At 45.7% G+C, this 18,166-nt stretch overlaps 1 protein-coding gene across 2 annotated transcripts in view; it reads right to left on the reverse strand.

Annotated features, from left to right (window-relative positions):
* LOC141144045 (uncharacterized) overlaps positions 1–18,148 on the reverse strand; it is a 68,385-nt gene extending 50,237 nt beyond the window's left edge. For both annotated transcript variants that reach the window (XM_073629387.1, XM_073629386.1), the window contains exons 1-2: positions 16,648–18,148; positions 10,114–10,140 (exon numbers count right to left, since the gene is read on the reverse strand). In XM_073629387.1, the coding sequence (XP_073485488.1) occupies positions 10,114–10,140; positions 16,648–16,711 (91 nt within the window). In that variant the 5' untranslated portion in view covers positions 16,712–18,148. The remainder of the gene's footprint in view (positions 1–10,113; positions 10,141–16,647) is intronic.
* Between the last annotated feature and the right edge of the window lie 18 nt (positions 18,149–18,166).

An 18,166-nucleotide genomic window follows, 5' to 3' on the forward strand; every position in this document is an offset into this window, starting at 1 on the left:
TACCACCAAAAGAAAGCTCTGTTTGTGTGAAGAAAATGATAAAAAAGTCACATGGTTACAGTGTTGCATGACCGTGTAATTGTCATTCAAAATGTGACAGTGCTACAAGCTGAAAAATGGCCTGGGCAGGAAGCGGGTGAAAGTGCCCGGTATTGAGGTGGATAAGGAGATGTTGATCTATGATGATGAGATGATGGCAAAATTATTGGACAGAGGAACCAACTTTGACAAAATCTGGACTTCCAGGCTCAATGATCTCCATCTGGACATCCAGGGTCAAAGATCTCCATCTGGACTTCCAGGGTCAAAGATCTCCATCTGGACTTCCAGGGTCAAAGATCTCCATCTGGACTTCCAGGGTCAAACATCTCCATCTGGACTTCCAGGGTCAAACATCTCCATCTGGACTTCCTAAGTCAAGCATTTTAACCAATCTACATTTCATAAATGTCTACTGAAATTTTACTTTGTCAGATGCTGTGTGGGGAATGTCTCCAGTGCGTTACAGGTACCCCAAAACTCACTAACCTCCCACCCCTTCTTTTTATATATTCTTTCATCTCTCTCTGTCTTTTCATGAGAACGGGTCAGTGAGCTCTATATCTCACTGTAACGACACCACGAGTATGAAAGGGGTTAAAGTCGTTTAGGACATTCCATACCCAAACACAAAGGCAGCTACAGAACACTTCAATCAGCTGAACCAGGAACCCACACAAACAATTCTCCCCCAAACACGAGACACGATGCTCTGTCTTGAGGGTCAAGCAGGAATCAACTCATTTATTTTCACACATGGACAAAACAGATAAAATAACTCAGAGACTCTTTCTCCCCACCCTTGGAAAACCGGGCGGGCCAAACTGTCCAATGACAATGGACACACAGGTCAGGTGTGTCCAATGTCTCATCAGCCCACAGTCTTATCAGCAAGGAGAGCTGCTGGAGGAATCCCCCCTCCCTCCATAGAAATACACATCCTGTGATATCCAAGGCAGACAGACACAATAGAACATTGGAATACAGTCACATCCCAAACTAGCACAGCAAATAGTACACAACACAATGAGACAGCACACATTATATATTAGGGGTGCGCATCTTCACTGGCCTCACGATTCGATTCGATTACGATTATCAAGTCAACGATTCGAGCAAGTGCTCATGGTTTTCATCAAAAAAAATTCAAATAGTCAGGAGAAATCCATTTTTTTTATTCTATCTGTTCTTAAGAAAAAAAGAGACAGCAGAGGAGCTCCAGGCTCTCTTCCAAAATACTAAAGGAGATGGTCAGAGCCTGCGGACATGCTACAGGAGATGATCAGAGACTGCAGACATGCCACAGGAGATGATCAGAGACTGCAGACATGCTACAGGAGATGATCAGAGACTGCAGACATGCTACAGGAGATGATCAGAGACTGCAGACATGCTACAGGAGATGATCAGAGACTGCAGACATGCTACAGGAGATGATCAGAGACTGCAGACATGCTACAGGAGATGATCAAAGACTGCGGACATGCTACAGGAGATGATCAGAGACTGCGGACATGCTACAGGAGATGGTCAGAGACTGCGGACATGCTACAGGAGATGGCCAGAGACTGCGGACATGCTACAGGAGATGGTCAGAGACTGCGGACATGCTACAGGAGATGGTCAGAGACTGCGGACATGCTACAGGAGATGGTCAGAGACTGCGGACATGCTACAGGAGATGGTCAGAGACTGCGGACATGCTACAGTAGATGGTCACAGACTGCGGACATGCTACAGGAGATGGTCACAGACTGCGGACATGCTACAGGAGATGGTCACAGACTGCGGACATGGCACAGGAGATGGTCACAGACTGCGGACATGGCACAGGAGATGGTCACAGTCTGCAGACATGGCACAGGAGTTGTGTTGTGATGAATGCACATAGAAGACAATTCTATGATATGGACTTGTGTCACAGCGCCCCCCCTCCCCCTCTGTACTTACATGCTGCTCTGCCGGTGGCAGCCTGTAATGAGCAGAGCGATCTGCCTGCTCACCATCTCCCCCTGATCTCCATTCCAGCCGCCGGTGTTCCGCCGGTTGTCACATCTCTCCTGAGGTCAGCAGTGAATTCTCCCGGGAGCTGTTATTAGTGTGTGTATATTCCGGTCATGTGACTCTCAGCCGCGCCTCCCTCCTCTCACGTCTCTCCTGATGTCAGCCCCGCCTGCCTCTCTTCTAACCTGATAGCTCCAGTCAGTGGGCGGAGCTGACATCAGGAGAGACTGAGAGGAGGGATGCGCGGCCGAGAGTCACATGAGCGGAATATACACACACTAGTAACAGCTTTACGCACGGAGCGCTCTCCCGAGAGAGGGCGGGGCCAGAAATCAATTTTTTTGGGTCGCATGCATCGATGCCGCATCGGGGACACCCGAATCGCGATGCATTGATGCTGCGATTAATTTCAGCAGCCCTATTATATATACATATATATATATATACAGCATTGAGTCTGACTAGCACAGATCATAATGGGGTTCTCATTCACCTTGTGCCCCTATTAGTGACTCCCATCACAATGGCATATCCAGGGCCCCCAGAGTCTGTGTGTCTTGAGGGACATGGACCTGAATCTAAAGTAATGCCACCTCAAGGGTCCCCAGGCATACAGGTCACAAAGAGCACTCTTCCCCCAAATGCCAGGGCCCATAATCGGTTGGCAAGAGGCTGGCATTCAGTCCCCTCCAAAAGCCTCTGTCCCGGCTAGGTCTGTCACATTTCTCCCCTTTCGGCAGGAGACTAACACAGGAGAAGACCCCAGACGGGTTGACTCCGAAGTTAGTCAGTATTTCTAGTCCTCTAATGCTGGTATCCACACAGTACCCCAAACAAATTGTTCCAAACAGAGTATTACTCACCCGGCCAACCACTGCCTCTCTCAGAAAACACACCCGCCGCTGGGGAGAGGCCTGGACTGGCCCTTCTCCCTGGAGTCTTTTCAGCCGCTGAAGAGAAGACGGGGTGACTGGGCTCACTCCGTCATGCTTTTGGGGATCTGGGCAGACAGCCCAGCATCCCTGGGGCATACAAGTGGAGACTGAAGTCCCATCCACTTTTGGTAGGTGAAAATCCCCCAATGCTTGCAAAGCATGGCTGACATCCTCCTGTCCCTGTGCCGCACCAATTGTTGGGGTTGTGTCAGTGAAGACCAAAGTCCCCTCCACTACCACAAGAACTCCCTCTTCTGTTAGGTGAGAGCAGAGGCTAGCAGCACTCTGCTCTGTTGCCAGCCTTTCTGCTGGGTTGCTGTGAGTGGAGACCGCAGTCCCATCCACCGATATCAGCTCAAGCAGCAGTTGTGAGGTGCAGATTGCATTCTCTCCTTGGGTCCTGATCTGCTGCTCGGGAGTGACCACCACCTCCGCACCCTGGGCCTCCAGAACTGCCACAGGTGTGGGGCAGAGGTCTTGGACCCTCTGTCGGGTGACCATCACTTCAGCTTGAGAAGTCTCTGGTAACTCCACAGATGCTACTGTTGGTGCTGGGAAGATCCCAGTGAAGTTTGGTCCTAATACCAGCTCTTCTGCTGGAGGCTCACCAGGTTGTTCTTCTTCAGCAGAACAGTCTATCAAATCCCCAATCTCTATAACTAGTGTCTGGGGATAGAAGTTCACAATGTCATGTCTGTGGAACCCAGAAGATACTATCAGTGCTGGGCAGAGGTTAGCAGAACTCTGCCCTGTTGTCAGCACTTCAGCTTTGGGGATGGCAATCTCCAGATTTTCCACTGCCGATTCTTCAGCCAGGATTTCAGGGTTGTCAACTGGTATTTCCTGATAGTCCCAGGCAAAGGGAGCCCCACCCTGCTGCTAAGCAGAGTCCAGCAGCTGTCTGTAGGCGATCTCCAGCTCCCATTCCAGAAACTCCAAATCTTCCTGTGCCCAGTGGGCGGCACAGTGGTGTAGCTGGTAGCACTCTCGCCTAGCAGTAAAAAGGGTCGCTGGTCCAAATCCCAACCACGACACTACCTGCCTGGAGTTTGCATGTTCTCCCTGTGCCTGCGTGGGTTTCCACCGGGTACTCCGGTTTCCTCCCACACTCCAAAGACATGCTGGTAGGTTAATTGGCTTCTGTCCAAAATTGGCCCCAGTATATGAATGTGAGTTGAGGACCTTGGATTGTGGGCTCCTTGAGGGTAGGGACCGATGTGAGTGTGCGATGTATGTGTGGAGCGCTGCGTAAATTGATGGCGCTATATGGGTACCTTAAATAAATAGGGATAATTGTAGATACACACTCACACTCACTCAGGTTGAACTGGATGGACTAGTGTCTTTATTCAACCTTACTAACTATGTAACTATGTAACAGTGCCCTAATGAGACATTCAGTCTTCGCTCTCTGTGCTCCATTATTTGCTCCAAACGCCACTCCTGATCACTCACAAAGTCAGGGTCCCTGGACAGCCTCCAGTATAACAATCCCAGGCCATCATAGTCAAAGCCTTCCATGGCGCGGGATAAAGGACATGCTATTCTTTTTATCTGCTTCCGGACTGCCCCATGTAGATGTACAGGGCGGCCCTTCAGCGCAAAATCACGTACCTGTACGTAATTTTCATTCCCGGGTCTGGGGCACACATGCGCGCCACAGGTGACCCCCTCCCACTGTGATTGGACACAGCAGGAGCCAATCAGCAGGTCCAGTGGACCCGATGTTCATCAGCAGCCGGCGATCGTTCCCGAGAGAGGCAGAACAGAGGTCAGATCGCCATTCTGTGAAAGAGGATGATGGAGATCTTGTGTTTCTGCTAAGCAGGAACATGGATCTCTGTCTTTCCCCAGTCAAAGCCCCCCCCCCCCACACAGTTAGCAAGCACTCCCAGGGAACACATTTAACCCTTTGATCACCCCTGATGTTAACCCCTTCCCTGCCAGTGTCATTAGTACACTGATAGTGCATATTTTTTAGCACTGATCACTGTATTAGTGTCACTGTGTCAGGGCTGGGCTCAGCCCTTCCTTCTCTGAGCTGGCCGCTCAGCTGTCGGCTAATTGCCAGCTCCCATCTCTCTCCACAGTTACCCAGCTGTTGTTGATTCTGCTCATCAGTCCTGCCTACTTAAAGTCGTCCAGCTCACTTGCTCTCTACCTTCACATTTGTGAACATCACAGAAACTTTCTCCTGCGTTCCTGTTGAATACTTGCTCGGCTGACGTTCCTTCTGGCTCCTGATCCTGCTTGCTGTACTACTACGTTTATCTCTGGCTCTCTGACATTTGCTTGGCTGACTACCCGATCCGGTTACTGAACTCTGGCTTGTTTTGACTACGCTTACTCTGTTTACCTTATTATTATTATTATTATTATTATTATTATTAAACAAGTTTGATTTAACTATACTTCTGTCTCGGTCTGATTCATGGTTCCCGATAGTAGGCGAAGGCCATGAATTCAGAAGATCGTCAATCCACTTGTTGGTAATATTTTTTCCAGATTGGATGAGCAAGATCACCGCATTGGATCAGTTTGCCTTAGCGTTACAAAGGCTCCTGAGTCGCACGGCTCACCTGGAAACTCCCACTGTGGCTGCTCCAGTACAACCTGAGTCGCAGGCGGTCCCTGCTGCGGCGCCAGTCTCTGTGCAGGCACCCGCCTCGAGTATTACCTCTATAAGAGGTATGTCTGGTACCGCTCCGCTTCCCCAGCAATTTGGGGGTGATCCAGTTCAATGCAGAGGGTTTCTCAACCAGGTTGAGATTTACTTTGAGATGCTGCCCCAGGCGTTTCCCACGGACAGAAACAAAGTAGGTTTCATGATATATTTGCTTTCTGAGAGAGCCTTGGCCTGGGCAAACCCTCTACGGGAGACGCAAAAACCTGTTGTCTTAAGTTACCCTGACTTTCTGGCCTCTTTTAAAAGGGTATTTGATGTTCCTGCATGCTCCGCTTCTGCTGCCAAGTGCCTCATGTCCATCAAACAGAGTACAAGAACTGTTGCCGACTACACCATTGAATTCTGTACTCTGGCAGCAGAGGTTGCTTGGAACAATGAGGACCTTGTGGCTGCTTTTTCTCTTGGTCTCTCGGATTCCATCAAGAATGAGATAGCAGCCTGAGATATACCCACTGAGCTGGAGAGGTTGATCACGTTTGCCATCCTCATTGACCCCAGACTCAGAGAAAGACTCTCTTTTAAGGAGTGCTTGCAGAGAGCCTTTTGTTCATTTGCATGCGAGCTTTGCAGTCCCACCCATGCCTCCCTCACCTCCCATGCCTCCTGGTACCGAGTGGGTCAGTGAAGATGAACCCATGCACTTGGGCTTCACGTGTTTCTCTGCGGATGAGAGAGCCTTTAGAAGGAGGGAGAGATTGTGCCTTTATTGTGGCCAGGCAGGTCACTTTTTGAAGTCTTGTCCTACCCGTCAAGGGTATGCCCGAACCTTAAGGTCCTGTCATGAACAGACCTTAGGTGGCGTTGTTTCGTCCCCAGTTATCCAGAAGGATAAGCCCCTGGTTTTGGTCACCCTTTTTTGGGCTGAGTCGTCCATCGAGATACAGGCTCTAATCGACTCTGGGGCTGCAGGCCTGTTCATTGATGCTGCCTTTGTATTACAGCACTCGATTCCGCTGCAGCTGCGTGACACTCTACTTGGCATTGAGACTCTTGACGGGAGACCTCTACAGCCTGCCCATGTGACTCATGAGATGGTTCTGTTTTCCATGGCCGTAGGGGCACTTCACCATGAGATGATCCGATTCCAAGTTATTTCCTCACCTAGGTTTCCGCTGGTTATTGGTTATCCTTGGTTACAGATGCACAACCCCTCTTTTGATTGGCTCCGTGCTGAGGTTCTCTCCTGGTCACCACAATGCAGTGAGATATGCTTCCAGAAGTTAGCCAAAGTCCTGTGCACCTCTTCACTCTCCTCCCTGCCATTGGAGTACCGCGATTTTAGAGATGTCTTTGACAAAGGTCAAGCCGGTAGTTTGCCTCCACACCGGCCTTATGATTGTGCAATTGACCTTCAACCTGGTGCCATACCCCCTCGTGGCCGGGTTTACCCTTTGTTGGTCTTGGAGGATAAGGCCATGGAGGAGTAGGTTGCAGACACACTTTCTCGAGGTTTCATCCGCAAATCCTCGTCTCCTGCTGGTGCTGGTTTCTTCTTTGTGAGTGGTGAACTGAGACCTTGTATTGATTATAGGGGTCTCAATTGTTTCACGATTAAAAATGCCTACCCGATTCCGTTGATTAGAGTTATTTGACCGCCTCGAGGGAGAAACGGTTTTCACGAAGCTTGATATGAGAGGGGCATACAATCTCGTGCGGATTAAGGAGGAGACGAGTGGAAAACTGTGTTTAATACTAGAACAGGCCATTATGAGTACCTCGTAATGCCTTTTGGCCTTTGTAACGCTGCGGCAGTTTTCCAGGAATTTATTAACGATGTCCTCTGAGATTTGTTGCAGTTATGTGTGGTGGTTTATCTCGATGATATCCTCATATTTTCCAAGTCCCTGGAGAGCCACCACACAGATGTCTGTCGTGTGCTTCAGAAACTAAGCGAAAACAATCTCTATTGTAAACTGGAGAAGTGCGAGTTTCATCGTGAACAGATTAAATTCATTTCCACTTCTAAGGAACTGGCTTCCATTTTTGCTCCGGAGAACTTTCGCTTGCATGGACTACCCAATGTGATTGTCTCCGACAGGGGTAGTCAGTTTGTCTCCCGGTTCTGGCGAGCCTTTTGTGCACAGTTGGGAATTCAGCTTGCTTTCTCCTCTGCGTATCACTCGCAGTCTAATGGGGCCGCAGAACGAGCCAATCAGTCCTTGGAGCAATTCTTTCGTTGCTATATTTATGAACAGCATAACAACTGGTCAGACCTTCTACTGTGGGCAGAGTTTGCTCACAACAATGCCTTGAATTCTGCTTCCCGATTGTCCCTGTTTATGGCAAACTATGGCTTCCAACTTTCCATGTTGCCTAACTCGTTTGTTCTGCAGAGTAGTCTTGCGTTAAAGGAGCATCTCTGTGGTCTTTGTTCCACTTGGGCACAAGTTTAGAAGGCTTTGCAACATGCTAACAATAGGTACAGACTCCATGCTAACCGCAGATGCCTGCCTGCACCTTCCTACCAGGTTGGGGACAGAGTCTGGCTGTCGTCTCGCAACCTCCGACTTCGTGTTCCTTCTTTGCAGTTCGCACCTCGTTTTATTGGGCCTTTCCGTATCCTTCGCAGGATTACCTCAGTGGCTTACGCCTTGGACCTTCCTACTAGTATGCGCATCTCAAATGTGTTTCATGTCTCCTTATTGAAACCTTTGGTCTGCAATCGCTTTACCACCTCAGTGCCACGTCCTCACCCTATACAGGTCGAGAACCATGAGGAGTATGGAGTACAATCCATTGTTGACTCCCGTAGGTTCCGTGGGCGCATACAGTACCTGGTTCATTGGAAGGGGTACGGTCCGGAGGAACGCTCTAGGGTCTCATCCTCGTACGTACATGCCCCTGTCCTCCTCCGTGATTTCCATAGATGTTTTCCCCTCAAGCCCGGTGGTCCGCCGAGGGGGAGGGGTCATTGAGGAGGAGGTACTGTCAGGGCTGGGCTCAGCCCTTCCTTCTCTGAGCTGGCCGCTCAGCTATCGGCTAATTGTCAGCTTCCATCTTTCTCCACAGTTACCCAGATGTTGTTAATTCTGCTCGTCAGTCCTGCCTACTTAAAGTCATCCAGCTCACCTGATCTCTGCCTTCGCCTTTGTCAACATCACAAAGACTTTCTCCTGCGTTCCTGTTGAAGACTTCCTTGGCTGACGTTCCTTCTGGCTCCTGATCCTGCTTGCTGTACTACTACATTTATCTCTGGCTCTCTGACATTTGCTTGACTGACTACCCGATCCGGTTACTGAACTCTGGCTTGTTTTGACTACGCTTACTCTGTTTACTTATTATTATTATTATTATTATTAATAAACAAGTGTGATTTAACTATACTTCTGTCTCGGTCTGATTCATGGTTCCTGATACACTGGTCCCAAAAAAGTGTCAAAAGTGTCACTTACAAACAAATGAAAGTGATCAATCAACATTAGTTAAATAATCTCTCTCTTTCGCAGTGCTCATAGACCACTAATTACATATATTAATTGGTATAAACATTAATAGTAGCCGCTATAAATAGAAACAAACAATCAAACATATGCTTCAGTCAAACTATAACATTGGCAGTGCTTTGTGTATTCCACAATTAGAAAATAAAGTGCATATTCAATTGTCCAAAATCGGTCAGATTGAAGTCATGAAGTCATCTATCTCGTTCATGAAGGGTATTATCCAAACAAGGATCCTGTCACCACACCGTAGGAGTAATCTTCCCTATGGTCATGAACTCACCAGACAAATCTAGAACATGCGCCTGTAATACTCTGTGGCTTTACATCAGGGAATACTTCCATCAAAAAAAATATGTGCACACATAGCGTAATTCCATGATAAAATGTATCACCCTTCAATCCAACCTCCCTTACAATTATACAAAACTTTAAAGCATGTTAAAATTGCAATACTGTCTTTGTCGCTTGTCTATCTCTCACCACTCCACGGAACTTTACGGAGAGCGATGTACCCGGGTTGAGATGACCACTGACAGCCAGTGTAGGTAACTGCGTGGTCACGCATAGACGCGTTTCGTCATCACTTCCTCAGAGGGCGTCCTCTGATGAAGTGATCAAATACCACCAAAAGAAAGCTCTATTTGTGGGGAAAAAAGGACATCAATTTTGTTTGGGTACAGTGTCGCATGATTGTGCAATTGTCAGGCAAAGTAACGCAGTGTCGTATCGGAAAAAATGGCCCGGGGTAAAACCTTCTGAAGCTGAAGTGGTTAAAGTGAAATAATTCACAATTATGGATTGCGGTAACATGTGATAAAACCACAACATGCAATAACACATGAACAGCTCATATTCCTCCCTGTGCTCATATTACCCTATGGGTGTTATCACCACATTTGGCTCTTAATAAATGACATCACGCCCCATTAAAAAATGAGATGGTAAAGTCACCTGACACATTCCTTAATTTTCCTATAACACAAGATAGTAATAATTAAACACTTACCGATGGTTGTAGAGCTGCTGGTGGTCTCTGGAAAAGGAAAGAAGGGATCAGTAATTTCATTATATTGTATTATATTTCTTTATATTCTTTATATTATATTGCATTTTATATTCTCCAGCATTGTTTGATAGGGATCTTTCACACGGACATTGATAACAGGCGATTGTGTTGCCTTTTGCTTCCCAGCTGCCTGTCAACACCACTCAAATCTGACAAAACAGGGAGTGGATGGAGGAGTACACACTGCACTATTATGCCCTGTACACGCGGTCGGATTTTTCGATGGAAAATGTGTGATAGGCCTTCCGACCGTGTGTACAGGGCATTAGTGTTGCTTCACGTCATGGTGACCAGAAATAACGCTTCCTGCAGAGTTAATCAGGCGTTGACATTTTGCAACCACCTCCATTCCGTGCTATGTCATTTACATCATATTTAAGCTACCACTGTCAGCATTGAGCTGGAGAGGAGGAGAGACCTGGGGGGAGGTTGGGGCTGTGTTCTCTCTCCCCTACAGGTTCTTGTGGTGGAAGGAAAAATGTGGGGAGATTTGTTCTGGAGGGGGAATCTGGGGGGGGGTGGCAGAGGTAAGATATGTTCTAGGAAAGGAATTTTATGGGGGGGGATTAGTCCTGGCACTGCATGTAACACTAAAATTAGTTATGTTATCACATTTGCATCTGGGGCTCTTTCTCAAAGTGGGGCTATTTCTATAAGTGGGAGCACTTCTGACTCTGCACTCATCATTATCTGACTGTCTCATCTGAAAATCTATTCTCTCATTCCACAGGTATGTGCTATCTGAAACATCTCCACCCAAAAACTGAAACACTGCTATCTGCTTTTCTTATGTCTATTTATTAATTGCTGGTCTGTTATTTTTGCTTAACTGTCTGTAGACCTGTCCACATTACAATGCATTATTATCTTCCTTGTCTTACCCAAAATTATGGCCCATTAACTTTAGTGCCCTCTTGCTAGTCTGTTTCTGAAGTAAGAATTTTGCCCTGTTAACCAGCCAACCTTTATTACCTCCTGATTGATAATTGAAATCCACCCACACCCCAGTCCTATCAGTATAAATATAAGCTTATTTTGGGGGACGCATTTGCAGGGGGCACATTTGCAACTGGGGCCATTTCTCAAAGTGGGGCTATTTCTATAAGTGGGAGCACTTCTGACTCTGCACTTCAGCAAATGCACAAAGCTAAGGGACACAAGAAAATACTTTGAAAAACACCGCACAGACATCAGGTGACCTTGTTTACACCTTCAGCTCTTTCTCCTTGTAACATGCACTCTCTACCACTCCTTTTGACAGCTCTGTCCTCTATTCTTAAACTATCTCTCCTTCACCCCTCTTCTCCCCCCACATATATATATATATATATATACTATCACCCTCACTTCTGTCCTCTCCTTATTACTGAACCCATCAACTCCTGTTAATTCTAAATCCACACACACTAAAAATCTCCAAGACCCTGGGGCATGTCCCTTCATATAAATCCCACTCCCATATTACCTCCCGCACCCTCTGGCAGCAGCCACAATCAACACTATTTAGTTCCCATTTCTATACTTCCCAAGACCAGACTCCCTTTCTCTTGTGCCCTTTGGAACTCCCGCTCTGTCTGCAACAAATTCACCTCTCTCCATGACCTCTTTATCGCCAACTCATTTAACCTACTCGCCATTACCAAAACCTGGCTCCACGAATCCAACGCTGCGTCTTCTGCTGCTCTATCCCATGGTGGTCTTCTCTGGACTCACTCCCCCAGATCCAGTGGATGTAAAGGAGGAGGTGTCGGAATCCTTCTAGCCCTACATAGCACCTTTCAAGTACTTCAGCCACCTCCCTCTCTGTCACTCTCCTCTTTCGAAGCACACTGCATTCGTATTTTCACTCCAGTTTCTCTAAGGAGAGCTGTGATCTACAGGCCCCCTGGACCAGTATCAACCTTTCTTGATGACTTCTCTGCCTGGCTACCCTAGTCTCTTTCTTATGAAATCCCCACAATCATTCTCGGGGACTTCAACATCCCTATTAATACTAACACTCCTGCCACTTCCAAACTTCTCAGCCTAACCTCCTCCTTTGACCTGAAGCAGTGGATACACGCTCCTACTCACTCCGAAGGCAATACCCTTGACCTCGTTTTCTCTCACCTTTGCACTCCATGCAAACTCTCTAACTATCCATTCCCTCTCTATGATCACCACCTTATTAGTTTCACTCTCTCCCTCTCCTCCACCTCCTCTCCCTCCAACCCCCTGAAAGTTACCAGCAGAAACCTACGTCATTTCAACCCTTCTCTTCTCTACTCTGCTATCGACAACCTCTACGATAAAATCTATGATAAAATCTCACCCCTATCCTGCACCAACCTAGCCACTTCTGTATACAACGCTTCACTTCTAGCCTCACTGGCACCCCTCACTACACACAGAATCAAGCCCTGACCCCTTCAACCTTGAAAAACAGATACTAGAAGTCTGAAAAAAACATAGTCATGCTCATGAGCGCCTGTGGCGTAAGACTAAGTCTCAGAGGGATTTCAACCAATATAAATCTGCCCTCCAAAAACACAATTCCCACCTCCTCACTGCCAAGCAGACCTATTTTATCACTCTCATTAGCGACTTATCATCCCGTCTCCGTCAACTCTTCTCTACCTTCAACTCTCTACTTCATCCTCCACTGCCTCCACCCACCAACTCACACACTGCCCAGGAGATCGTCAATAACTTCAAACAGAAGATTGATACAATTTGCAAGGAGATCTCTACTGTTCCGATACCCTCCACGCTTTACACTTCATGCCCACAGGCACAATCATTACGTCCCTCTTTCAACCCCACCACTATAGACAAGGTTGCTAAACTACTTGCTAATGTCCACCTTACCACCTGCCCGCTGGATCCTGTTCCCTCACAAATGCTACGTTCATCCTCTGGCCCTATACTACACTCTCTAACCCACATCTTCAATCTCTCCCTCTCTTCTGACATCTTCCCCTGTGATGCAATCCCGAGTGTGGCTTGGGGGGGGTTACTGTTTTTGGTGCTGAAAATCCACCCCGAGCCAGACTCGGGAATACCGCCATACCGCCAGGGGGGTTAAGCAACACGATCAATCACTGTCCAAATCCTGCCGCCTCAACCTCTGCAACATCTCCAAAATACGTCCCTTTCTAACCAATGACACAACAAATCTCTTAAATCACTCGCTGCTCATCTCTCACCTCGACTACTGCAACTCCCTTCTCATTGGCCTACCTCTACATAGTCTATCACCTCTGCAATCCATCATGAATGCTGCTGCCAGATTCATACACCTTACCAGTCGCTCTGTTTCTGCTACTCCTCTCTGTCAATCCCTCCACTGGCTTCCGCTCGGCCAAAGAATTAAATTCAAAATACTAACAACTACATACAAAGCCATCCACAATTTAGCCCCCAGCTACATCACTAGCCTAGTCTCTCAATACCAACCTACTCGTTCTCTTTGTTCCTCTCAAGACCTCCTGCTCTCTGGCTCCCTCGTCACCTCCTCCCATATCCGCCTCCAGGACTTTTCCAAAGCCTCTCCAATCCTATGGAATGCCCTACCCCAATCTGTCTGCTTATCTCCTACTCTATTAGCTTTTAGATGATCCCTGAAAACCCTTCTCTTCAGAGAAGCCTACCCTACCCACACCTAACAACTTTTTTTTCATTTTCTCCATCAGCTCATCCCCCACAGTTATTACTTTTTGTTTCCACTTGACCCTCCCTTCTAGATTGTAAGCTCTAACGAGCAGGGCCCTCTGATCCCTCCTGTATTGATTTGTATTATAAGTGTACTGTCTGCCCTCATGTTGTAAAGCACTGCGCAAACTGTTGGCGCTATATAAATCCTGTATATTAATAATAATGCCCTGTACATATGGTCGGACATTGATCAGACATTCCGACAACAAAATCCATGGATTTTTTCCGACGGATGTTGGCTCAAACTTGTCTTGCATACACACGGTCACACAAAGTTGTCGGAAAATCCGATCGTTCTGAACTCGGTGACGTAAAACACGTACGTCGGGACTATAAACGGGGCAGAAGCCAATAGCTTTCGTCTCTTAATTTATTCTGAGCATGCGTGGTACTTTGTGCGTCGGATTTGTGTACACACGATCGGAATTTCCGACAAAGGATTTTGTTGTCAGAAAATTTTATAGCCTGCTCTCAAACTTTGTGTCCGAAATTCCTATGGAAAATGTGTGATGGAGCCCACACACGGTCGGAATTTCTGATAACAAGGTCCTATCACACATTTTCCATCGGAAAATCCTATCGTGTGTACGGGGCATAATAATATCATGTTATGATGTGATCTTCCCGAAGCAAAAGTTGACAAAAAGCCCAAAACACTTACCGGGTCTGGGAGAGCTTCTGGTGATCTCCACAAAAAAACAAAAACAAATCAGAGACATGAAATACGTACAGTGGAGATCACACTTGTAAAAGATTGTTATTTTACAGATACAGAACATGGACTCGGCTCCACAGATTACAAAAATTGAGCTGGGAGGGTGGTGGGGTGGAAAAGATTTGTGCTGGGAGAGGGGTTTCAGACAGGGGGGCAGATTTGTCCTGGGAGGAGGGGGGGTTGCATGCAGATTAGTGCTCAATTCTTTTGAAGGGCAATTTTAGCTGACACATAATGCTCATACAGTACATCTTGGTGCAGGTAGACATGTTCACCCGGAGCTCTGGGTGACCTTCTCACAGCACTGCATATGTCCATATTAGTTCTTCGTAACCGTAGCAGGTCCCAGAAACAAAAAGCACATTTCATTTTTTCATCCTACCTAAAACATACCGACACTGACTGACACTGAATTACTAAATGTTTTTTATCCTCCCTAAAACACACTGACCCTGACCTTTGAAGCTGGGGTTGGACCCTGACTTTTGACTCTGACCATGACCTGACACTGACCTAGATTGGTGAGATGGATGGGTACCGAGTCTTATAGACAAACTGGGCTATCTGGGGAGCAACCGTTTCTATTTTTGACCTAGACCTTTTGAAGCCAGCCTGAGAAAACCAGAGATGGTGGTCCTCCTTTATCCCTGGTTACACTAATTGAGGATCTTCTCTCCCAATGAGGATATTTTCTCATCCAATACTTTTCTAAGAGCCTGTCTACATATATGCGGTTCATGGATATGAGTGATATCTGTGTCCAGCATACTTTTGGGTTGATTTGCTAAAACTGGAAAGTGAAAATTCTGGTGCAGCTCTTCATGGCAGCCAATCAGCTTCTAATTTCAGCTTGTTCAAGGAAGCTTTGACAAAAAAAAAAAAACTGGAAGCTGATTGGTTTCTATGTAGAGCTGCAGCAGATTTTGCACTCTCCAGTTGTAGTAAATCAACCTCCATGTGTCTTTTTGGAGGTCAGGGTGCATCTCTATGAGTACAAAGTGTACCTGTATACACCATTACTCTCTGAAATAAAAGGGAAACATACATACACTCTGAAAGGTGTTGACATGCATAGGAGGATGCATGTCAAACCCATCATGCTTTAATAGTACTATTGTTGACCTGAGTGCAGGAATTCAAGGGTTTAAGAGGAAGTCATGAAATTGAAAGGTTTCCCCATGGGGTTTTATTGCCAGCAAAAATGTATTCAAAAAAGTTTTCTTTCTTTGAGTATATAGATTTTATTAGGTAAAATTACAAAAAGAGGACATCAATGTATGAAAACATGAACTCTGAACATGAAGCTAAAACATGTACATGATAATACAGCCGTGTGGGTACACATAGAAAAACATGGCATGATATAAAGGTTATGATCATACTATGAACCCCAACACTGACGCGTTTCGACTTTATCAATAGAGGTCTTCTTCTAGGGGGAAAAAAAAAAAAGAGGGAGGAACTCTAAAAAGAGATGCATTTCATTTATTACTACCTTATAAAATATGTTTTATATGTTCTTAGTGAATTGCTGTCCATAACATTCAGTTTTGTATAGCCTAACAAACAGTAAGATGGTATTGGTCATAATTTACTATAAACAGTAATGAATAGAGTGGAAAGTTAGGGTTGATCGTGTTGTCCTTCCCTAGGGGCACAGATGGGGTGTCTCGGGGAGTCGGACAATTCCCTTCACCCAATGTTTAGTGCATAAAACTTGCTTACGGTTCATTTATATTAGTCATGGATGTACAGTATATGCATTTATACATGTAATACTATTTACTATGTCTTGTTATATGGCAGTCAGTGCACATTTTTTCGTGTATCATTGAAAATTTTGAATGAAAATTATTGAACTAAAAATATATATATAATTAAACAGACCAGCATGTTTCAGAGGACATTGTGACCCCCCTACTTCAGAACTAAAGTCAAGCAATTAAAGTTTGATAGCCATAAGAATGGGAGTTGTATGTGATATACAAGACAGAGTACATTGTGTGCAGTTGTATGGAGGTTTTCAAGAAAAAAGTCTTAGTTAAGATATTTTTGAATCTACTCACGTGTCATTCCACGGGAGGCACACATGAGGACCAGGAGGACGAGGAGAGACATTCGGTCTCTCATCCTGGAATCTACGTTGCCTATCGCTCCTTTCTGAACACAGGTTGCTCCCAACGCCGTCTGTTCACAAAATGATTTTCAGCTTTACTAAAGAGGTGAAAATTGCTACATTGCCTTTTTTATCACTTTTTTTTTTATCACTGATATTTTTTGTTTTTTCTTCCTCATTTTTTGTATGTACGGGCAAAACAAAAACATATCGTGTGGATAATCCCGTATTGTCACTCAGAAATACTTGAACGTGGGAAAGTTACTTATGATCTGCAATTTTTCTTTATCATTTTTTTAACCACTGGACCTCCAGATGTTTTTACCCTCTTCATGACCAGGCCACTTTTTGATATTCAGCACTGCGCTACTTTAATTGTCAATTGCCCGGTCAGGCAACACTGCACCCACATGAAATTTGAATCATTTTTTTTTTTCACACGACTAAAGATTTCTTTTGGTGGTATTTGATCACCACTGGGTTTTTTATTTTGTATTATATAAAGGAATATTTGGAGAAAAAAAAAATATATTTTCTACCTTCTGTTATGAAACATATCCAATAAAATCAAATGTCTTCATAAATTTAGACCAAAATGTATTCTGCTACGTGTCTTTTGGTAAAAAAAAAAAATCCCAATAAGTGTATATTGCTTTTTGTGAAAATGTTAACATCTACAAACAATGCTATATACAGTATCTCACAAAAGTAAGTACACCCCTCACATTTTTGTAAATCTTTTCTTCTCTCTTTTCATGTGACAACACTGAAGAAATGACACTTGTCTACAATGTAAAGTAGTGAGTGTACAGCTTGTATAACAGTGTAAATTTGCTGTCCCCTCAAAATAACTCAACACACAGCCATTAATGTCTAAACCGCTGGCAACAAAAGTAAGTACACCCCTAAGTGAAAATCTCCAAATTGGGTCCAATTAGCTATTTTCCCTCCCCGGTGTCATGTGACTCATTAGTGTTACAAGGTCTCAGGTGTGAATGGGGAGCAGGTGTGTTAAATTTGGTGTTATCGCTCTCACTCTCTCATACTGGTCACTGGAAGTTCAACATGGCACCTCATGGCAAAGAACTCTCTGAGGATCTGAAAAAAAAGAATTGTTGCTCTACATAAAGATGGCCTAGGCTATAAGAAGATTGCCAAGACCCTGAAACTGAGCTGCAGCATGGTGGCCAAGACCATACAGCGGTATAACAGGACAGGTTCCACTCAGAACAGGCCTCGCCATGGTCCACCAAAGAAGTTGAGGTCACGTGCTCAGCGTCATATCCAGAGGTTGTCTTTGGGAAATAGACGTATGAGTGCTGCCAGCATTGCTGCAGAGGTTGAAGGGGTGGGGGGTCAGCCTGTCAGTGCTCAGACCATACGCTGCACACTGCATCCAATTGGTCTGCATGGCTGTCGTCCCAGAAGGAAGCCTCTTCTAAAGATGATGCACAAGAAAGCCCGCAAAC

This window comes from Aquarana catesbeiana, linkage group LG05, assembly GCF_042186555.1.
Source record: "Aquarana catesbeiana isolate 2022-GZ linkage group LG05, ASM4218655v1, whole genome shotgun sequence".
NCBI lineage: Eukaryota > Metazoa > Chordata > Amphibia > Anura > Ranidae > Aquarana > Aquarana catesbeiana.